This window comes from Haliotis cracherodii, unplaced genomic scaffold (assembly GCF_022045235.1).
Source record: "Haliotis cracherodii isolate W230 unplaced genomic scaffold, xgHalCrac1.p SCAF_18, whole genome shotgun sequence".
NCBI lineage: Eukaryota > Metazoa > Mollusca > Gastropoda > Lepetellida > Haliotidae > Haliotis > Haliotis cracherodii.
The window spans coordinates 1,393,170-1,414,099 of record NW_027266273.1 but is presented as its reverse complement, the minus strand read 5'-3'; the positions used below and the strand labels follow the sequence as shown (position 1 = coordinate 1,414,099).

Below are 20,930 nucleotides of genomic sequence, written 5' to 3'. Positions count from 1 at the left end.
CTATGATGTGGTTTACTGATTGACGTGTATCACGTTTACTGATTCACCATGTGAAATGATGTAGTCTCCCGTGAAGATCCGGGTGGAATAGGTCTTCAGCAACCCATGCTTGCCGTAAAAGGCGACTATGCTTGTCGTAAGAGGCGACTAACGGGATCGGGTGGTCAGGCCCGCTGATTTGGTTGGTACATGTCCTCGATCCCAATTGCGTGGATCGATATTCATGATATCAATCACTGTATTGTCTGGTCTAAATGCGATTATTTACAGACCGCCGTAATATAGCTGGAATATTGCTGAGTGCGGCGTAAAACAAGAAACCAACCAACCAATGTTGTAGTTGAGCCGGAGTGGGCTGAATGGAGTGATTGGGGCGAGTGTTCCAAGACCTGTGGTGCTGGCTTCAGAGTCCGGCGGCGGTTCTGCATCTCCGAGGATGCTGGGATCCCGTGTGAAGGGAAGAGCACACAAAGCAGAGTGTGCCAACTTGAAGCATGCCCAGGTGATTATAGCAGCAACTGAAGTAAGCATCTTTGTGTATTTGAGGGTCTTGTCACGATGCGGATGTACAGACTTGAACAATGAACAGGTGAATAATTATTATTTGGGGGTCTTGGTGGCATATTTCTTTTGTCTATTATCAGCATTTTCGTAAAACGAACCGACCCACTACTCAAATCCAGGATTCCAACACGGTCAGCGTTAAATATTGTGATAGTACGGGTATAGTTACTGAGAAATTTTTGCTTTTAGCCTGATCTGCATTGTTGCAGCTATGTCGTGCAAGAATGGAGTTAAACGTACTGTGTGTCCAATAAGTTTTAATAACCAAATGTCTTGTCAAATAACGTGTAAGCTACCGCGCCACAGTTTCATTTGTCTGGGTACCGCAGCTAAGAGTGAAAATGATTTCCAGGTCATTCGATAATATAAACTTGTTACTTCACAAGAAAAGACAAATATTCTATTTCAGTATACATGTTGTGACCATCGTACTAAAGAGGAAGACTGAAAGTAGTTTCGACAGAAAATGTTTCATTCTAATGAAAAATCGATTTTTATATTTTCAGATAAATGTAGTATTTCACCTCTAAATACATAATAATTGTATTTTATAAGACTGCCGAGAGGTCGATCTGCAACTTGGCCAAGGGGTGTCGTCGTCCTGCACGGCGCAAGGTGACAACATCACCTGCAGCATCCATTGCAACAGAGGACTGGTGTTCTCGGAGGAGCCTGTCAACTACACCTGCATCCTCGGGGAATGGGAACCCGAAAGGCTGACTCAGTCGTGCACAGGTAAAAAAGCTACATCTTGCAACCAATTGTTCTAGAGTGCAATCCGTCAAGATCGGGCTTGTGTGGGGTGGTAAAATTAGTGCTGTTGTGTCAGAGCTCCAGTTATATGCTGATGTTTGCATTAATCCGGCCTTATCAAGTCGGAGGAACACAAAAATGGACTTGCCAGATTGTACTTAGGTAGAGAATCGAACCAGGTCATCGACGTGTTGAGACTAGGCTTAACGACCAGGCTACCTCGCCGCCACTCCGGTTGTGTTAGTAAGATTATAAAACGAGTTAAGTCTTTTGCTGTTACGAAATGACCATACAAGATTGAAGACATAATATATTTTTTTATAAATATTTACACAAATGTCAATACACATCAATTATAGAACGGTTAAAAAAAACAGACATGACCATAGAATGCATGAAGAAACATTTCTCACAGTATTTCCATTCTTGCAACAACAAAACATGAAATACAAAGTGTGAACTGAATTATGGCATAGCAAGACCATAACAAATACTTTTAAGTATTTACCTACATGCAAAGCAGGAATAAGATTTGATGTGTTAGTGTATTCATTAATAATTTGCTTCAAAATGTAGGTGGTCTAGTTGAAAGCGCCGTCTTGTGCATTATTGCATCCTTAAGAGAATCCAGGCTCCGCTGATTGTGGGTTCGAATGCCGGATTCGCCCTGATTATGATTTATGGTTTGTCAGCACCATGCCCTGATGGCGTTCACAGTGATATACATATTTCGGCGGTTTTCCATGGTACGTTGACACACGGTATAACTGAAATCATGTGCAAAAAGACAGATCATTCTTTCACCCATTCACTCACTGTTATCTCCCACTGTTAGTTCCTCAGACTCCCTGGACAGTCGGGGTCAAGTATTCAGTCCTGCTTCAGGCGGAAGTGAGTATCCAAGCCGCTAGGGACCATCTCCTTGATGTCGGCTCCAGGTTTGACTGTGTGAAGAACAATCGGTGCAGACACGACGTGAAGATTCAGGCTTGTGATGGAAACACGGTTGTTTGTAAAAAGTATGGTGGGGAGAGGTTTGGACAGCTAAACCTGCTCTCTGACGTTCAACCCGCGTCTCTCAATCTGTCGGATGTTCTTCAGAATGATGACAGTAAGAACGCAACCTTCCATGTGCCTATAACATGTTGTCAAGGGATGTATTTGGTGTCATTGAATAACTGGAGTCGGATGTCTGTAGGACAGGTACTTGTACAGGAGACAGACTTGTAGTAATGAGCTAATCAGTCCAGAGAGTACATGACGTGATAAAACCCTTTCCATGGTATCACACGAAATCCATTGTACGATTGCATCTATATCATAAGAAAGTGTTCATGAATCACTATCAAATAGTGATGATACCATGGACTATTGCTCGACATAAAGGAAAAATGAACTAGTGGAAAGTTGAAGTCATACAGTCTTGTGGACATTTATTTGTCACTCGGAACCTGTGTGCATATATCTAAATATGAAGCAGAAGGGAAGGTATTTCTAGCTGTGTTAAGTAAATCAGCAGAAATGAATGTGTTATTTGGCCAAGTCCAAAAGCAGATCCAGAGAGGTGTATGTGTACGTGTGTGTGTGTGTGTGTGTGTGTGTGCGTGCGTGCGTGCGTGCGTGCGTGCGTGCGCGCGCTTTAACCACAGAACAATAAATATTAAAATATTAAAGGCAAGATGATTAATATAAAAGTACTTATTAACGAGAAGAGATAAGAATCTATTTAGTCAGACCGAGAATTGATTTTAAAACTAGGACCTTTGTCTATGTAATTGTGGATATAACAATGGATAGAAATGATACCCCAAACACCACACGATTTATGTGCGAGTATAATCTCTTTAGAATGTTAATTTCAACGTTCGAAACCTCGATGACTTTAATGATAAATCGTCATTTTGCGATATACTGTTATCGGTTTTCGTAAGGTTATCATATGATTGGTTGGTGTCAAGCAACAGCATGTTTTCATGTTATAGATTTACTGTTATGTTAATGAAATGTGTATCCTCTGCTATAATACTTATATCAACATTATAGTGCCAAGTTTCCACAAATTGTTCAACACATGGCAAGTGCTCCAGGATGAAAGCACCAATGCTTCTGGCACCCCCGATGTCACGACTCCCGAGGAACATACTGACACTGTTAACCCTGATGACACAACGACACCCGAGGAACATACTGACACTGGTAACCCTGATGAGAGGGAGCTTGGGGTGCAGATTCAGGGGTCGGAAGTCCTTCTGTATTCACGCTCTAACAGGTCAAGGGCAGCGCGAGGTACGATTCCTACGATTACACAATCTTCCTATTTTGACACCAAAGAGTGAGTTGGGTTTAACGCCGCTTTTAACATTATTCCAGTTATATCGCGGCGTGTCAGCTTAATGTGAGAGGAAAGCCTGAAGTGATGCAGGTCTCAGAAGTTTACCACCGCGGTGAAACCCATGAGCACGGGTATGGTGCTGACAAACCTAGAAACATAATCGGGGCGAACCGGGATTCGAACCCACAAACATAGGTTTCTGACGTACCCAAGGGACGCAGACTCTGCACAGCGAATCGCGGCGCCTTAGACGACTGAGCCACCCGTGCCTCGGCGATGTGCAGGGTAGTTGGATATTTGTCGATACATTGACATTAACCAGTGAAACTCACTCTTGATATCTCGCTTTACATTATGATATAAAATGCAAACGGCAAACTCATTTCTTGCTTCTAGATGAGATCAAGAGGCATTCGTAAATTAACGGTCAGACCTTACCAACTTGTGATGTCATATGCATATTGGAAAAGAACATAAAGAATGTGAAAAACAAATACTTTGATTTTTACTGTCTTACATCCATTTATTTCAAACACATGTAAATCAAAACATTTATTATGAATTTTTTTAAATATGTGTACCTTTAATCGATAAATGGAAACGCAGTTGTACTTATGTATACATTATTAACATATTATACTAATTGTCATACAAATAATAAATGATTTGTGTAATAATGTATTGCCATTTCACATATAAAACTGTGGCAGTGAGTTGCATATAATTTCATTAATGAAAACATTGAGTGTTAATGCAGTGAATTTGCACTATAAAACCTTTTTTAATGTTGGAAAGCAAGGTATTTTGATATTGTAATCTAAAGATGAATGAAAGTGAGGTTCTAATTGCACTTTGAAAATATGAAACCAATGACTATTACTAGTACCTTTAAATTGACAGTTAAAGGCGAGGTCGGCAAGTTGCTGTCCGCCTGGCATGACCTGGACAAATCCAACTGGGAAATAAGGAGAGGGAAATATTCTGCGTTCAAACTGGGCGCAGGAGAGGACACCCCCCACGTAGTAGCGGAACAGGAAGTGACGTGTCCAGACGGATCGGTACCAGGGGGTCTTTTCTGTGGTAAACACGAGGGGTCACATACTTTTCTACCAGCAACAAACCAACCTCGGCAACATTTAAAGCTGTGTTCATATGTTTTTATGTTTGTTTGTTTAACTTTTCACTCGCATGTCTACTCTGTTTAAAACATTGTATCAACTATGCCAAATTTGTTAACTGAACAAGACATACACCTTTTTTTGCGATTATATACATGCATTAATACATTCTTTGCGCTGCTCACACACTAAACATCTGTGTTGATAAAGTAACAGTAATATTATAGTATGAGTCTATTGGTTCGTCATCCTTCTTTCCCCACGGGGCGGTCGGGTAGCCAAGTGGTTAAAGCGTTCGCCCGTCGCGGCACGCCGAAGAACCGGGTTCGATTCCCGACATGGGTACAATGTGTGAAGCACATTTCTGGTGTCCACCGCCGTGATATTGCTTGAATATTGCTAAAAGCGGTGTAAAATCAAACTCACTCACTCACTCACTCTTTCCCCACGCTCACCAAACTCTCCATTTTGCAGTTAAATGCGCCCCCGGGACCTTCTTTTCGGACAAGATGTGTCACTCCTGTTCTCAAGGATTCTACCAGGACCAACAGGGAAAGATGGACTGTAAGCCGTGCCATGGTTTCTCCACCACGTCGCTGATCGGGGCATCGTCCCAAGCATCATGTAAAGGTGACTATTTAATATATCTAATATACATGAATTATTACATTTTATGCATGATGTGGATCATATCCGTCGACATTCCATATTTCACGGATGCCTCGAACAAATATTCAAAATAGATCATCCGACTTAAATTTCATAATGGCAGTCTGGTGACCTTTCAATCGCGCTGTAAATCATTAAACGTACAGATAGAGAAAGCATTCGGCGGATTCGATAAAATTTGAAAGATGCTACTTTTTGGACTTAAATGGACACTATGATGTTATTCGGTTTACATTATAAGTGTATAATTTATCTGCAACGATATTATCTTGCTGACCTGTTTCAATCTGCCACAGTAAAAGAATTAAGACAAATTCAAAATTGATAAAGAACATCTGTTTTATTGAGCTGTCTCAGAGGTTAACGTGTGCTGTGTCACGTGACAAGAGTTTTATCAAAAGACATGTTTCCTCCAGAGATAAGCGAATATCAAGACGTGATTGTTTATATAATAAGCTATTACTGAATATCTTTGCCGAATAAATTCAGTTTGAAAAAAGCTTTTGCGAAGAATTTCACTAGGGACTGTTAAGCTGTAATTCCGAGTTGCGAAAAGGTTATTCTATATATAACCCAGAATCCTTTTCGGGAAAATGTTGTAAACTGTGTGTTTCCTATCACAAGTGGAGACACAGGCTCAGTCAATCTTTTGTCAGAATGATGTCACATATTGCCGTCATAAACAATGGAGGACGCTGTCTTTCATATAAGTTAATTACTAATTATTGTGATACAATGCGTTGATGTGACCTCACGTTGTTATGGGCCGCTTCTCAAAACAAAGGAAACAGTGCAAAACGCAGCGGGAACACGCCAATGAACACGAAGCAAACATAATGCCCTGTGAGAAATACTGAAAATAATTGGAACGATATCCTTGCCCATATTGGTTACAGCGTCATTATCTGCATTACAGCCTACGAACGCTTTGATCACTACATCCTGATGACCACTGGTCAGAAAACGCTGACCAAGCTTCACATGAGCCGACTTGACCAGGACCACCTCAGCCTCCCCACCTCCACTGGCAGCGTCTCTCTCCATGCCTACAGTGACGACTTCATCTACTACTGCACAGAATCGCCTGCCACGATCAGGAAAATAAAGTGGGACGGCAGTCAACCTAAGCTATTGTTGACGCTGGACGGTAGGTGGTGGGACAAAGAAGCTGCCCACAGCTACATCAGCATCATGTTTTTATGGTTTAATCCTCTCCCGGGAACTGGTTGGCTGTTGAAAAGTATCGATTTTATATTTAGAAAACGAAGCGTTTGTAAATTATTCATAACGACGTTGTGTCATGACGTGATGAATGTCAACGGCAGACAAAAGAATCCTGATTTAGACCTGCGTGTAGCATTAGCTCATGAACATCCTGATTTAATATGTAAACTTTCCACCAGTAAAGCATACAACTAAATTCATAATCGGCATTTTGACATCTCACCCCCGGTAAAATATGCGATATATTCGACTGCACGACATATCTAACTATTCCACGTAACCGATTATTCGACATATACGGAGTGACAACCGATTACATTCCACTCCCCAGACGAGATCACGGGTCTGGCTGTGGACAGTCGATCAGGCATTGTGTTCTTCACCCTGTTCAGCGGCTCCCTCAGGGCCGGGACCTCTGACCTTGACACTGACATTCTCGTGCTTGATGGTCTCGAGAAACCACGTGACCTTGTCATCAATCAGCAAAAGTTGTAAGTTTCAAATACCTTCTATGTGAACCAATAAAAAAATGATTTTGTGATATCAATTATTAAAGGATGATCCAGGACTAGATATGGCAAACAGGACAACAACTAGTATCACTTTACAGACTTCAGACAAATAGCTAAGACCATATTTGTGTACAAACCTACATTTTGTCTTGGGTTATTAAACCATTTGATGAAAGATTCTAAACTCCCTGTATCGATTCTGAGTCAACAGTGAATGAGTCAGGTTCACACATTGTACACATGTCGGGAATCGAACCCAAGATATGTCCCTTGTGCCACACCTTGTAAGAGATGTCTGAAAAGGGTTAGGTAAGTTGGGCAGTGTTACTTGGCTGAATTGTTGTCATCATATCTCGTTCGTAGTTGTGACCATGCGACAAACCACTGGTTGCTTGGCCTAAACTCGATGCGCAATAAGATGATCGATCGATGGATCACTCCGTCATTCGGTATAGTCCATGGGTTTTTTTATTAATTGCCATTTGAATTAATGCGATCACCGTTACCTATGAGTACTTTTGAAATTTATTTGAAATGTGCATTATCTTTCAGCACAATGTACTGGACGGAACATAACAAGATAATGATGTATCATTTTGGTCAAAAGAAAAGATCCCCATTACTCATTCTAGATACGGCAATCTGGGGTCTTAAGATCAACGAAGAAGGTACTATTCATGGTGTCTCATTACGCTGTACAGAACATCATTATATCATCCCTAGGGACACGGATATCGGTGCAGTTACTTTCGTTAATTCCCACTTCTGTCTACTTGTTCCACATGACTTGTCCATAAACAAAAGAGCTTAATCTGAAGACATAACACTTCTGTGCTGTCCTCTCACATTAAGCTGACACGCCGTGGTATAACTGGAATACTATTAAAAGCGGCGTTAAACCCAACTCACTCACTCACTGTATTTGGAGTACTCCTGGGGCCTGATCCACAAAGACTTCGTAGCTACGGCAAGTTTATGATTAACTATAGAGTTACGATATGTCGTAAGATTGCGAACGCTCTGCGGATCGGGACCCTGATCCCATTTTATTCCCCATATAATCGTATAAACAGCGTAAAGAATATTTTACCAGCTGACCTTGCGGAACAACATAATGACGTTTCTTGTATTACCCTCGTGTATTGCCCCGATTGTGAATGTGAATACAACGGGATATGTCGGGATATGTTTCTGCATCAACCATTGAGTGAATTTAACATAATTGCATTTGTATCATTACGTGTTTGTTTTATGTGAGAGAAACACCCGAAGTGAAACAGGTCCTAGGCGATTGTCTCTTTAGTGAAACCCTAGATTAGAGTGACCAAGTGAGTGAGTTAAACAAAAACAGTTGTATCACAGCGTGTCAGTTCAACATTGAAGAAATACCAAGGGTTATGCAGGCCCTAGACGATTACAGCTTTGGTGAAACCCAAGAACTCGGATATTATGGTTATTATAATTTGGAAGACTCGAGGAGTCGAACCCACGTCCACGTGATCCTGACTCCTGACGTGGCCACCACTGACTCCTCAGCGACATTGACTGCATTTGTATATATGATGCTATATTTACAGTGAAATATACCTTGCAGCCAACAGGTTGACCTGGTTTGCTGAAGGACGAGTGTTCAGTGCAGGAACAGATGGCAAGGGTGTGACCGTGGTCATGGAACATGTCAGTGTGCTGTATGGGCGGACTGACGACTACTACTTTCATGTCGATAGTGAAGGAAGGTAAAGTTCAATAAATGAGGTCATCAGTGCTGTATAATACAAGATAGTGGTACGTATCAAGACCGCGCCCTATGGGATTCTGGTTCTGGGTAGCCCATCTGAACAGAATATCATCGTTGTCTAAGGAGTCGACTTAAACTGGAAATGGGTGTTGAGGTTTTGAGACCTGGTTTATCAGGTGCCATCGTGCTCTCAATGACGTGGATCATTGGTCAAGCATTCAGGCTCTAGTCTGTCTGAAATTTGTTCAAACAACCAATCTTTTTTAACCCCAGCAGTTTTCTCATTTTTGGAAACATGGACCGTAATGAAGATTGCTTAATGTTGGCCTGACACTAGGACGACGTCTTCTTGTGGTATGCCAAGACCATTGCTTAACATTTACCCATTTGATTTTCCTATGTGTTTCAATCCAGCATTAGAGTAATGGCCCTCAGATTATTATTTGTCTTGTGTTCAGAAATGGTATTTCGGAATCGGGTGTTGTGGTGGTATTGTAATGACATTTGTACGCTAATGTATATAACGTACTTTGACTGATCTTCAGGCCACTTCAAAGTCATGTTGGAATGCTTATCACGCATATGTATATAGAGAAGAGAGAACAGCGTGCTCTACATTACCTGTGTCAACGATTTCAGACTTGTCCGAGTCAGTCAGGATGGTGCCACGAAAGCTGTTGTTCTGACGCTCAACAGTCAACCAAAGAGTGTGTCGGTTATCTCAAAGCAAAAGAGGCTGTGGAGTGAGTTTCCTTTCACTTAACCTCTTATGTAGAATCTCTTCCGAAAGATTGAAGCACATCCAGTATACAAATACAATACTAAATTAATGTTAATATTTCATATGTATTCCCACCGAAGACACATAAGTTGGAATGGTGTCATTAATAATTTAACCTTTACACATTTCAGACATTAATACTGCAATTAAGATGATAGAATAATTAAGTTTCAAACATACCACGCCTACACTGGATTGGAACATGTGTTTGATGCCTCTTTGGTATAACAGGACATAATCCCCCCCCCCCCCCCCCCCCCCCCTACTAATGATAAGAACTTCTATTGAGAATCGGGTGTATACAGTGTCATCAAGACTCCACACTACGTTGTTCCATCACCCGTCAATACATTGGCGGCCTATATGTAGTGTCATAATGGTGTTATGTGTCTAAATGAGGCCGTTTTAACACTTTATGCGTCGAGCGTGAACTTTCTACCAAGCATACCATTTCAGTCACCTCATCAAGCGAGATACCATGACATCTGCCGATGTTACCTGAACACTCATTAACTGAGTTCTCTCTGGCTTTCCTCTCGCTGGAACCGTCCTTTGATTCGTTGGTTGTAAAATCCGACTACACCGCAAAGCGACCGTACGTTTTCACGGGTGACGGAGGAACGTATTGTACATTGTATTGTACATTGTATGCCTAATGGACTGCATGTGTGTCATCCGGGCGGCGTGTGATGATGCTGATGTAGACCACTTCTAGTTGTCTGAATGAGACTGATTATTTCCAGGCAGTCTCGATGTAGCTGGAAAGTTACATTTTAGTTACTGTGGCGTAAGATAGGATTCATTCACATTTGTGGATATTTCCCTGGTGTATAGTATGAATGTTATTATGATGTAGATTTATTGATTTGTTTCAGTATTAGAAACAAATCACATCTTACACCGAACGGTGTAGAAAACATGACATTCCGTATGCCACTTATATGCTACTTTTATGACATTTGTATGACATTTGTATGACATTTGTATGACACATGCATTACACTTGTACGAAAATTTGCATGCTACTTATATGATTGAGTGAGTTGGGTTTAACGCCGCTTTATATCACGGCGTGTCAGCTAAATGTGAGAAGACAGCCCGAAGTGATGCAGGTCTCCGACGTTTACCACTTCGATGAAACCCACGAGCACGGGTATGGTGCTGACAAAGCTCGAAATATAATCACTCACTGTGATTCGAACCCACGATCATATATTTCTTGCGTGTCGACACTTATATGACATTATGAAGAACACTAAGGGTGACGTTTGTATGACACTGTACAGTCAGCTGAGAACGATTGAAGAATCCGAATCTGAAACACAATTTACCAATATCCAAATGGGTTATTGAACTTAAAATGATTCTTTTTTGTTTTTTATATATATTCAGGACACCAGTTATGCAAATCCGATACATCTTGTCGTCATGCGTGCTGGCAAACAAGTCATTTTGACACAGTGTGTCTTCGATCGCCATGATCAGTTTCCAACTATCCACCTTGACGTCGACGGAGAATTCAATTAAAGTTTATATAAAGGAGAATGTTTTGAATAAATATATTTATCCCGCATGATGACTTTATTTGTCTTTAAAGATACGTTTTGAGCAGACCATTGTCCATCTTCGCGAGGCAAGGGCTTTAACTGAGAACAAAAGTCCAGTTTCCACCCTTGGCGAACTAGGCTAGAATTTCGGCTGAACTTACGAGTCTATGTATAGTCCAATCAAAATCGCGTAACGATGTAAACACCCGGTTCCTAAACAACATGGATTTCAGCGTGCAGATTTCGGTCGACTGCAGGATTTGCAAATCATGTGTACCGTCAACTTGGCGTCGACAGATATTTTGCAAATATTCTCGTGTTTTTGGTCAAGGTGATCAAGGGATTTGATGTACTTCGCCGGGTAAGACCCGAATATAATTTAATATTGATTATCGATCAGATCGTCTTGACAGGGCGCAGCCATTTTTGTTTGAAGCAAATGGCAGTGAAAGGAGAGATGGAATTTGTTTGGTCAATAGAAGGGAAATAACTCGTAATAGCCACTGGTGGCGCTACGGCCGAGCCTGAGCCACCCGTGCCTCGGCGATGTGCAGGGTAGTTGGATATTGGTCGATACATTGACATTAACCAGTGAAACTCACTCTTGATATCTCGCTTTACATTATGATATAAAATGCAAACGGCAAACTCATTTCTTGCTTCTAGATGAGATCAAGAGGCATTCGTAAATTAACGGTCAGACCTTACCAACTTGTGATGTCATATGCATATTGGAAAAGAACATAAAGAATGTGAAAAACAAATACTTTGATTTTTACTGTCTTACATCCATTTATTTCAAACACATGTAACTCAAAACATTTATTATGAATTTTTTTAAATATGTGTACCTTTAATCGATAAATGGAAACGCAGTTATACTTATGTATACATTATTTAAAACATATTATACTAATTGTCATACAAATAATAAATGATTTGTGTAATAATGTATTGCCATTTCACATATAAAACTGTGGCAGTGAGTTGCATATAATTTCATTGATGAAAACATTGAGTGTTAATGCAGTGAATTTGCACTATAAAACCTTTTTTAATGTTGGAAAGCAAGGTATTTTGATATTGTAATCTAAAGATGAATGAAAGTGAGGTTCTAATTGCACTTTGAAAATATGAAACCAATGACTATTACTAGTACCTTTAAATTGACAGTTAAAGGCGAGGTCGGCAAGTTGCTGTCCGCCTGGCATGACCTGGACAAATCCAACTGGGAAATAAGGAGAGGGAAATATTCTGCGTTCAAACTGGGCGCAGGAGAAGACACCCCCCACGTAGTAGCGGAACAGGAAGTGACGTGTCCAGACGGATCGGTACCAGGGGGTCTTTTCTGTGGTAAACACGAGGGGTCACATACTTTTCCACCAGCAACAAACCAACCTCGGCAACATTTAAAGCTGTGTTCATATGTTTTTATGTTTGTTTGTTTAACTTTTCACTCGCATGTCTACTCTGTTTAAAACATTGTATCAACTGTGCCAAATTTGTTAACTGAACAAGACATACACCTTTTTTTGCGATTATATACATGCATTAATACATTCTTTGCGCTGCTCACACACTAAACATCTGTGTTGATAAAGTAACAGTAATATTATAGTATGAGTCTATTGGTTCGTCATCCTTCTTTCCCCACGGGGCGGTCGGGTAGCCAAGTGGTTAAAGCGCTCGCCCGTCGCGGCACGCCGAAGAATGGGTACATGGGTACAATGTGTGAAGCACATTTCTGGTGTCCACCGCCGTGATATTGCTTGAATATTGCTAAAAGCGGTGTAAAATCAAACTCACTCACTCACTCACTCTTTCCCCACGCTCACCAAACTCTCCATTTTGCAGTTAAATGCGCCCCCGGGACCTTCTTTTCGGACAAGATGTGTCACTCCTGTTCTCAAGGATTCTACCAGGACCAACAGGGAAAGATGGACTGTAAGCCGTGCCATGGTTTCTCCACCACGTCGCTGATCGGGGCATCGTCCCAAGCATCATGTAAAGGTGACTATTTAATATATCTAATATACATGAATTATTACATTTTATGCATGATGTGGATCATATCCGTCGACATTCCATATTTCACGGATGCCTCGAACAAATATTCAAAATAGATCATCCGACTTAAATTTCATAATGGCAGTCTGGTGACCTTTCAATCGCGCTGTAAATCATTAAACGTACAGATAGAGAAAGCATTCGGTGGATTCGATAAAATTTGAAAGATGCTACTTTTTGGACTTAAATGGACACTATGATGTTATTCGGTTTACATTATAAGTGTATAATTTATCTGCAACGATATTATCTTGCTGACCTGTTTCAATCTGCCACAGTAAAAGAATTAAGACAAATTCAAAATTGATAAAGAACATCTGTTTTATTGAGCTGTCTCAGAGGTTAACGTGTGCTGTGTCACGTGACAAGAGTTTTATCAAAAGACATGTTTCCTCCAGAGATAAGCGAATATCAAGACGTGATTGTTTATATAATAAGCTATTACTGAATATCTTTGCCGAATAAATTCAGTTTGAAAAAAGCTTTTGCGAAGAATTTCACTAGGGACTGTTAAGCTGTAATTTCGAGTTGCGAAAAGGTTATTCTATATATAACCCAGAATCCTTTTCGGGAAAATGTTGTAAACTGTGTGTTTCCTATCACAAGTGGAGACACAGGCTCAGTCAATCTTTTGTCAGAATGATGTCACATATTGCCGTCATAAACAATGGAGGACGCTGTCTTTCATATAAGTTAATTACTAATTATTGTGATACAATGCGTTGATGTGACCTCACGTTGTTATGGGCCGCTTCTCAAAACAAAGGAAACAGTGCAAAACGCAGCGGGAACACGCCAATGAACACGAAGCAAACATAATGCCCTGTGAGAAATACTGAAAATAATTGGAACGATATCCTTGCCCATATTGGTTACAGCGTCATTATCTGCATTACAGCCTACGAACGCTTTGATCACTACATCCTGATGACCACTGGTCAGAAAACGCTGACCAAGCTTCACATGAGCCGACTTGACCAGGACCACCTCAGCCTCCCCACCTCCACTGGCAGCGTCTCTCTCCATGCCTACAGTGACGACTTCATCTACTACTGCACAGAATCGCCTGCCACGATCAGGAAAATAAAGTGGGACGGCAGTCAACCTAAGCTATTGTTGACGCTGGACGGTAGGTGGTGGGACAAAGAAGCCGCCCACAGCTACATCAGCATCATGTTTTTATGGTTTAATCCTCTCCCGGGAACTGGTTGGCTGTTGAAAAGTATCGATTTTATATTTAGAAAACGAAGCGTTTGTAAATTATTCATAACGACGTTGTGTCATGACGTGATGAATGTCAACGGCAGACAAAAGAATCCTGATTTAGACCTGCGTGTAGCATTAGTTCATGAACATCCTGATTTAATATGTAAACTTTCCACCAGTAAAGCATACAACTAAATTCATAATCGGCATTTTGACATCTCACCCCCGGTAAAATATGCGATATATTCGACTGCACGACATATCTAACTATTCCACGTAACCGATTATTCGACATATACGGAGTGACAACCGATTACATTCCACTCCCCAGACGAGATCACGGGTCTGGCTGTGGACAGTCGATCAGGCATTGTGTTCTTCACCCTGTTCAGCGGCTCCCTCAGGGCCGGGACCTCTGACCTTGACACTGACATTCTCGTGCTTGATGGTCTCGAGAAACCACGTGACCTTGTCATCAATCAGCAAAAGTTGTAAGTTTCAAATACCTTCTATGTGAACCAATAAAAAAATGATTTTGTGATATCAATTATTAAAGGATGATCCAGGACTAGATATGGCAAACAGGACAACAACTAGTATCACTTTACAGACTTCAGACAAATAGCTAAGACCATATTTGTGTACAAACCTACATTTTGTCTTGGGTTATTAAACCATTTGATGAAAGATTCTAAACTCCCTGTATCGATTCTGAGTCAACAGTGAATGAGTCAGGTTCACACATTGTACACATGTCGGGAATCGAACCCAAGATATGTCCCTTGTGCCACACCTTGTAAGAGATGTCTGAAAAGGGTTAGATAAGTTGGGCAGTGTTACTTGGCTGAATTGTTGTCATCATATCTCGTTCGTAGTTGTGACCATGCGACAAACCACTGGTTGCGTGGCCTAAACTCGATGCGCAATAAGATGATCGATCGATGGATCACTCCGTCATTCGGTATAGTCCATGGGTTTTTTTATTAATTGCCATTTGAATTAATGCGATCACCGTTACCTATGAGTACTTTTGAAATTTATTTGAAATGTGCATTATCTTTCAGCACAATGTACTGGACGGAACATAACAAGATAATGATGTATCATTTTGGTCAAAAGAAAAGATCCCCATTACTCATTCTAGATACGGCAATCTGTGGTCTTAAGATCAACGAAGAAGGTACTATTCATGGTGTCTCATTACGCTGTACAGAACATCATTATATCATCCCTAGGGACACGGATATCGGTGCAGTTACTTTCGTTAATTCCCACTTCTGTCTACTTGTTCCACATGACTTGTCCATAAACAAAAGAGCTTAATCTGAAGACATAACACTTCTGTGCTGTCCTCTCACATTAAGCTGACACGCCGTGGTATAACTGGAATACTATTAAAAGCGGCGTTAAACCCAACTCACTCACTCACTGTATTTGGAGTACTCCTGGGGCCTGATCCACAAAGACTTCGTAGCTACGGCAAGTTTATGATTAACTATAGAGTTACGATATGTCGTAAGATTGCGAACGCTCTGCGGATCGGGACCCTCATCCCATTTTATTCCCCATATAATCGTATAAACAACGTAAAGAATATTTTACCAGCTGACCTTGCGGAACAACATAATGACGTTTCTTGTATTACCCTTGTGTATTGCCCCGATTGTGAATATGAATACAACGGGATATGTCGGGATATGTTTCTGCATCAACCATTGAATGAATTTAACATAATTGCATTTGTATCATTACGTGTTAGTTTTATGTGAGAGAAACACCCGAAGTGAAACAGGTCCTAGGCGATTGTCTCTTTAGTGAAACCCTAGATTAGAGTGACCAAGTGAGTGAGTTAAACAAAAACAGTTGTATCACGGCGTGTCAGTTCAACACTGAAGAAATACCAAGGGTTATGCAGGCCCTAGACGATTACAGCTTTGGTGAAACCCAAGAACTCGGATATTATGGTTATTATAATTTGGAAGACTCGAGGAGTCGAACCCACGTCCACGTGATCCTTAGACGACATGGCACCACTGACTCCTCAGCGACATTGACTGCATTTGTATATATAATGCTATATTTACAGTGAAACATACCTTGCAGCCAACAGGTTGACCTGGTTTGCTGAAGGACGAGTGTTCAGTGCAGGAACAGATGGCAAGGGTGTGACCGTGGTCATGGAACATGTCAGTGTGCTGTATGGGCGGACGGACGACTACTACTTTCATGTCGATAGTGAAGGAAGGTAAAGTTCAATAAATGAGGTCATCAGTGTTGTATAATACAAGATAGTGGTACGTATCAAGACCGCACCCTATGGGATTCTGGTTCTGGGTAGCCCACCTGAACAGAATATCATCGTTGTCTAAGGAGTCGACTTAAACTGGAAATGGGTGTTGAGGTTTTGAGACCTGGTTTATCAGGTGCCATCGTGCTCCCAATGACGTGGATCATTGGTCAAGCATTCAGGCTCTAGTCTGTCTGAAATTTGTTCAAACAACCAATCTTTTTTAATCCAAGTAGTTTTTCTCATTTTTGGAAACATGGACCGTAATGAAGATTGCTTAATGTTGGCCTGACACTAGGACGACGTCTTCTTGTGGTATGCCAAGACCATTGCTTAACATTTACCCATTTGATTTTCCTATGTGTTTCAATCCAGCATTAGAGTAATGGCCCTCAGATTATAATGTGTCTTGTGTTCAGAAATGGTATTTCGGAATCGGGTGTTGTGGTGGTATTGTAATGACATTCGTACGCTAATGTATATAACGTACTTTGACTGATCTTCAGGCCACTTCAAAGTCATGTTGGAATGCTTATCACGCATATGTATATAGAGAAGAGAGAACAGTGTGCTCTACATTACCAGTGTCAACGATTTCAGACTTGTCCGAGTCAGTCAGGATGGTGCCACGAAAGCTGTTGTTCTGACGCTCAACAGTCAACCAAAGAGTGTGTCGGTTATCTCAAAGCAAAAGAGGCTGTGGAGTGAGTTTCCTTTCACTTAACCTCTTTTGTAGAATCTCTTCCGAAAGATTGAAGCACATCCAGTATACAAATACAATACTAAATTAATGTTAATATTTCATATGTATTCCCACCGAAGACACATAAGTTGGATTGGTGTCATTAATAATTTAACCTTTACACATTTCAGACATTAATACTGCAATTAAGATGATAGAATAATTAAGTTTCAAACATACCACGCCTACACTGGATTGGAACATGTGTTTGATGCCTCTTTGGTATAACAGAAAACATGACATTCCGTATGCCACTTATATGCTACTTTTATGACATTTGTATGACATTTGTATGACACATGCATTACACTTGTACGAAACTTTGCATGCTACTTATATGATTGAGTGAGTTGGGTTTAACGCCGCTTTATATCACGGCGTGTCAGCTAAATGTGAGAAGACAGCCCGAAGTGATGCAGGTCTCAGACGTTTACCACTTCGGTGAAACCCACGAGCACGGGTATGGTGCTGACAAAGCTCGAAATATAATCGGGACTCACTGTGATTCGAACCCACGATCATATATTTCTTGCGTGTCGACACTTGTATGACTTTATGAAGAACGCTAAGGGTGACGTTTGTATGACACTGTACAGTCAGCTGAGAACGATTGATGAAACACAATTTACCAATATCCAAATGGGTTATTGAACTTAAAATGATTCTTTTTTGTTTTTTATATATATTCAGGACACCAGTTATGCAAATCCGATACATCTTGTCGTCATGCGTGCTGGCAAACAAGTCATTTTGACACAGTGTGTCTTCGATCGCCATGATCAGTTTCCAACTATCCACCTTGACGTCGATGGAGAATTCAATTAAAGTTTATATAAAGGAGAATGTTTTGAATAAATATATTTGTCCCGCATGATGACTTTATTTGTCTTTAAAGATACGTTTTGAGCAGACCATTGTCCATCTTCGCGAGGCAAGGGCGTTAACTGAGAACAAAAGTCCAGTTTCCACCCTTGGCGAACTAGGCTAGAATTCCGGCTGAACTTACGAGTCTATGTATAGTCCAATCAAAATCGCGTAACGATGTAATCACCCGGTTCCTAAACAACATGGATTTCAGCGTGCAGATTTCGGTCGACTGCAGGATTTGCAAATCATGTGTACCGTCAACTTGGCGTCGACAGATATTTTGCAAATATTCTCGTGTTTTTAGTCAAGGTGATCAAGGGATTTGATGTACTTCGCCGGGTAAGACCCGAATATAATTTAATATTGATTATCGATCAGATCGTCTTGACAGGGCGCAGCCATTTATGTTTGAAGCAAATGGCAGTTGTTTGGTCAATAGAAGGGAAATAACTCGTAATAGCCACTGGTGGCGCTACGGCCGAGCCTGGAAATTCCAGCCTAGTTCGGCAATAGTGGAAACTGGACTTTAAAACTCAGTTAACGCCCTTGCCACGGGAAGCTGACTATTGATTTGTTTTATTTGTTTTATTTGTTGTTTAACGGTGATTTAAACATCACAGCTATATCCCTGCTGTCTGTTAGTAATCGAGTTATCAGACAACCAGACCCTGACTCAATTACTATGAAGCAGCATGAACATACGTTCTCCTTCATTTGCTTTCAAGTGAATATTTAGGGGGGCACGGGTGGCCCAGTCGTGGAAGGCGCCACAATTCGCTGTGCAGAGTTGCGTCCCTTGGCCAATTTCATTGTGGGTTCGAATCCCGGTTCGCCCCGATTCTGTTTCGAGGTTTGTCAGCACCATACCCGTGGTCGTTGGTTTCACTGAAGTGGTAAACGTCTGAGATAAGCATCACTTCGGGCTTTCCTCCCACATTTAGCTGACATGCTGTGATATAACTGGAATACTGTTAAATGCGGCGTTAAACCCAACTCACTCACTCACTCAAGTGAATATTTAACCACCGTGATTCATTTTAGATATAATTTATTTATTAATTTTTATATAGTAATAGAGCGTTAATGTAACTTTAGGATATTAAACCCGCTTTCTATGTTATGTCTTGTGAAAGGAATAAAACGTTTTATGGAAACATCGTTGTCACGCTTGCGTAAAAGGGGGATTCGTTTCATTCGTTTACTGAACAACAGTCTATATAAAGGCACCTGTATTGTGTTGTGCATTTCTCATCTGCAGCCGTCCTAAATATCCATGCTTCTCAGAAGTTAATTAAGGTTTTTTATGTCCATCCATTCGCCCATCTGCATGAATATCACACCACACCAGAACAAACTACAATAACATACTATTTCCTGTTTCATAAAATAAATATGAAAATATACTCTTGAAATAGCTTTGCCCATTGTTTCCTTTTCTTCTTTCGGACTTTCCCCTTGACATAGAAATGACATAGAAATTATTTTTTGTAAATTTAAGCTGTCATTAGCCTCTGTGAATAGCTGGCTACTTTCTTTGTATTTCAATATTTTCTTGTTTCCCTTTTTATCAGTGATTGATGTTCGTATGGGGCTCTTTGGTTTGATGCCGGGATATCGCAGTCGGGATTTTATACATTAATCCAACCTTGTGTTCACATATCAGCATGTTAATTAACTCGATACCAAGAAGATAGCGGTTGTTATCTATTAGTAACTGTCAAATATTTATCATCTGTCATGTTTCGTTTCGAATGTACGCACCGGAAGTGGAGAGTTATCCGGGGAGACAACTCTGTGTAATTTCCTTTGGCGTTTCTAATTTCTAAGTTGCGTTTTACAAAAAGTACCGATAACAGTTCGTAGCATTTATTCCTTGTTATCGGATCTTTGCTTCGGTGTATGATCTTTCAGCAATTAAACCATCCATTAATGTCTAGTTTATCTTTCTAAACACATTTGAGTTTACGTTTAAAAGATTGGACACCAATTTCTATGGAGGACAATTTCTATGTTTTTAGGCGTTTGTTCAGATATATTTACAATTAGTTTCTAGATTTATAGCTATATTATATTATATAAACCCTATAGTCTGACTACATAAGGTCACACATATCTACGTATTGTGATGATGTTCAAAATATAAACCACTTGTTTATCTGGTCCCGATTCCATTTTTACAGGCCGCTGTCTAAAGCATGACTGATGCTGACCAAACTTCTGGTTTCAAGCTTTGCTTACTATGTTTTCGGCAAAAACTTGTAATCGAGACTGACTTTTCTCTGGCGTTAACGCTTTGTAGTGAGAGTTTTGTCGCCTTCATAGGAGCGTCTTAAAACCATATTCACTAACGCTTACATGTTGTCAAATTGGATATAAAATATATTTTTATGATTCACGTAAACGAGTTTAGATCTCATTAAGACATGAGAGATTCTTGATTAACATACGAGTAATAGCAAACTGTAATTCTCCGGATGTCGGTGTTTCCAGATAAACGAAGTTTCATTGCATATCAGTACAAAA

General features: G+C 40.5%; 1 protein-coding gene across 1 annotated transcript in view; it reads left to right on the top strand.

Annotated features, from left to right (window-relative positions):
* Positions 1–11,172, top strand: part of LOC139465507 (sushi, von Willebrand factor type A, EGF and pentraxin domain-containing protein 1-like) — a 29,292-nt gene extending 18,120 nt beyond the window's left edge. Inside the window, exons 17-28 of the mRNA XM_071247229.1 lie at positions 341–502; positions 1,120–1,299; positions 2,153–2,428; positions 3,361–3,603; positions 4,550–4,729; positions 5,242–5,397; positions 6,353–6,583; positions 6,992–7,151; positions 7,725–7,840; positions 8,767–8,908; positions 9,550–9,653; positions 11,084–11,172. Of these exons, the coding sequence (XP_071103330.1) occupies positions 341–502; positions 1,120–1,299; positions 2,153–2,428; positions 3,361–3,603; positions 4,550–4,729; positions 5,242–5,397; positions 6,353–6,583; positions 6,992–7,151; positions 7,725–7,840; positions 8,767–8,908; positions 9,550–9,653; positions 11,084–11,172 (2,039 nt within the window). The remainder of the gene's footprint in view (positions 1–340; positions 503–1,119; positions 1,300–2,152; positions 2,429–3,360; positions 3,604–4,549; positions 4,730–5,241; positions 5,398–6,352; positions 6,584–6,991; positions 7,152–7,724; positions 7,841–8,766; positions 8,909–9,549; positions 9,654–11,083) is intronic.
* Positions 11,173–20,930: the final 9,758 nt, after the last annotated feature.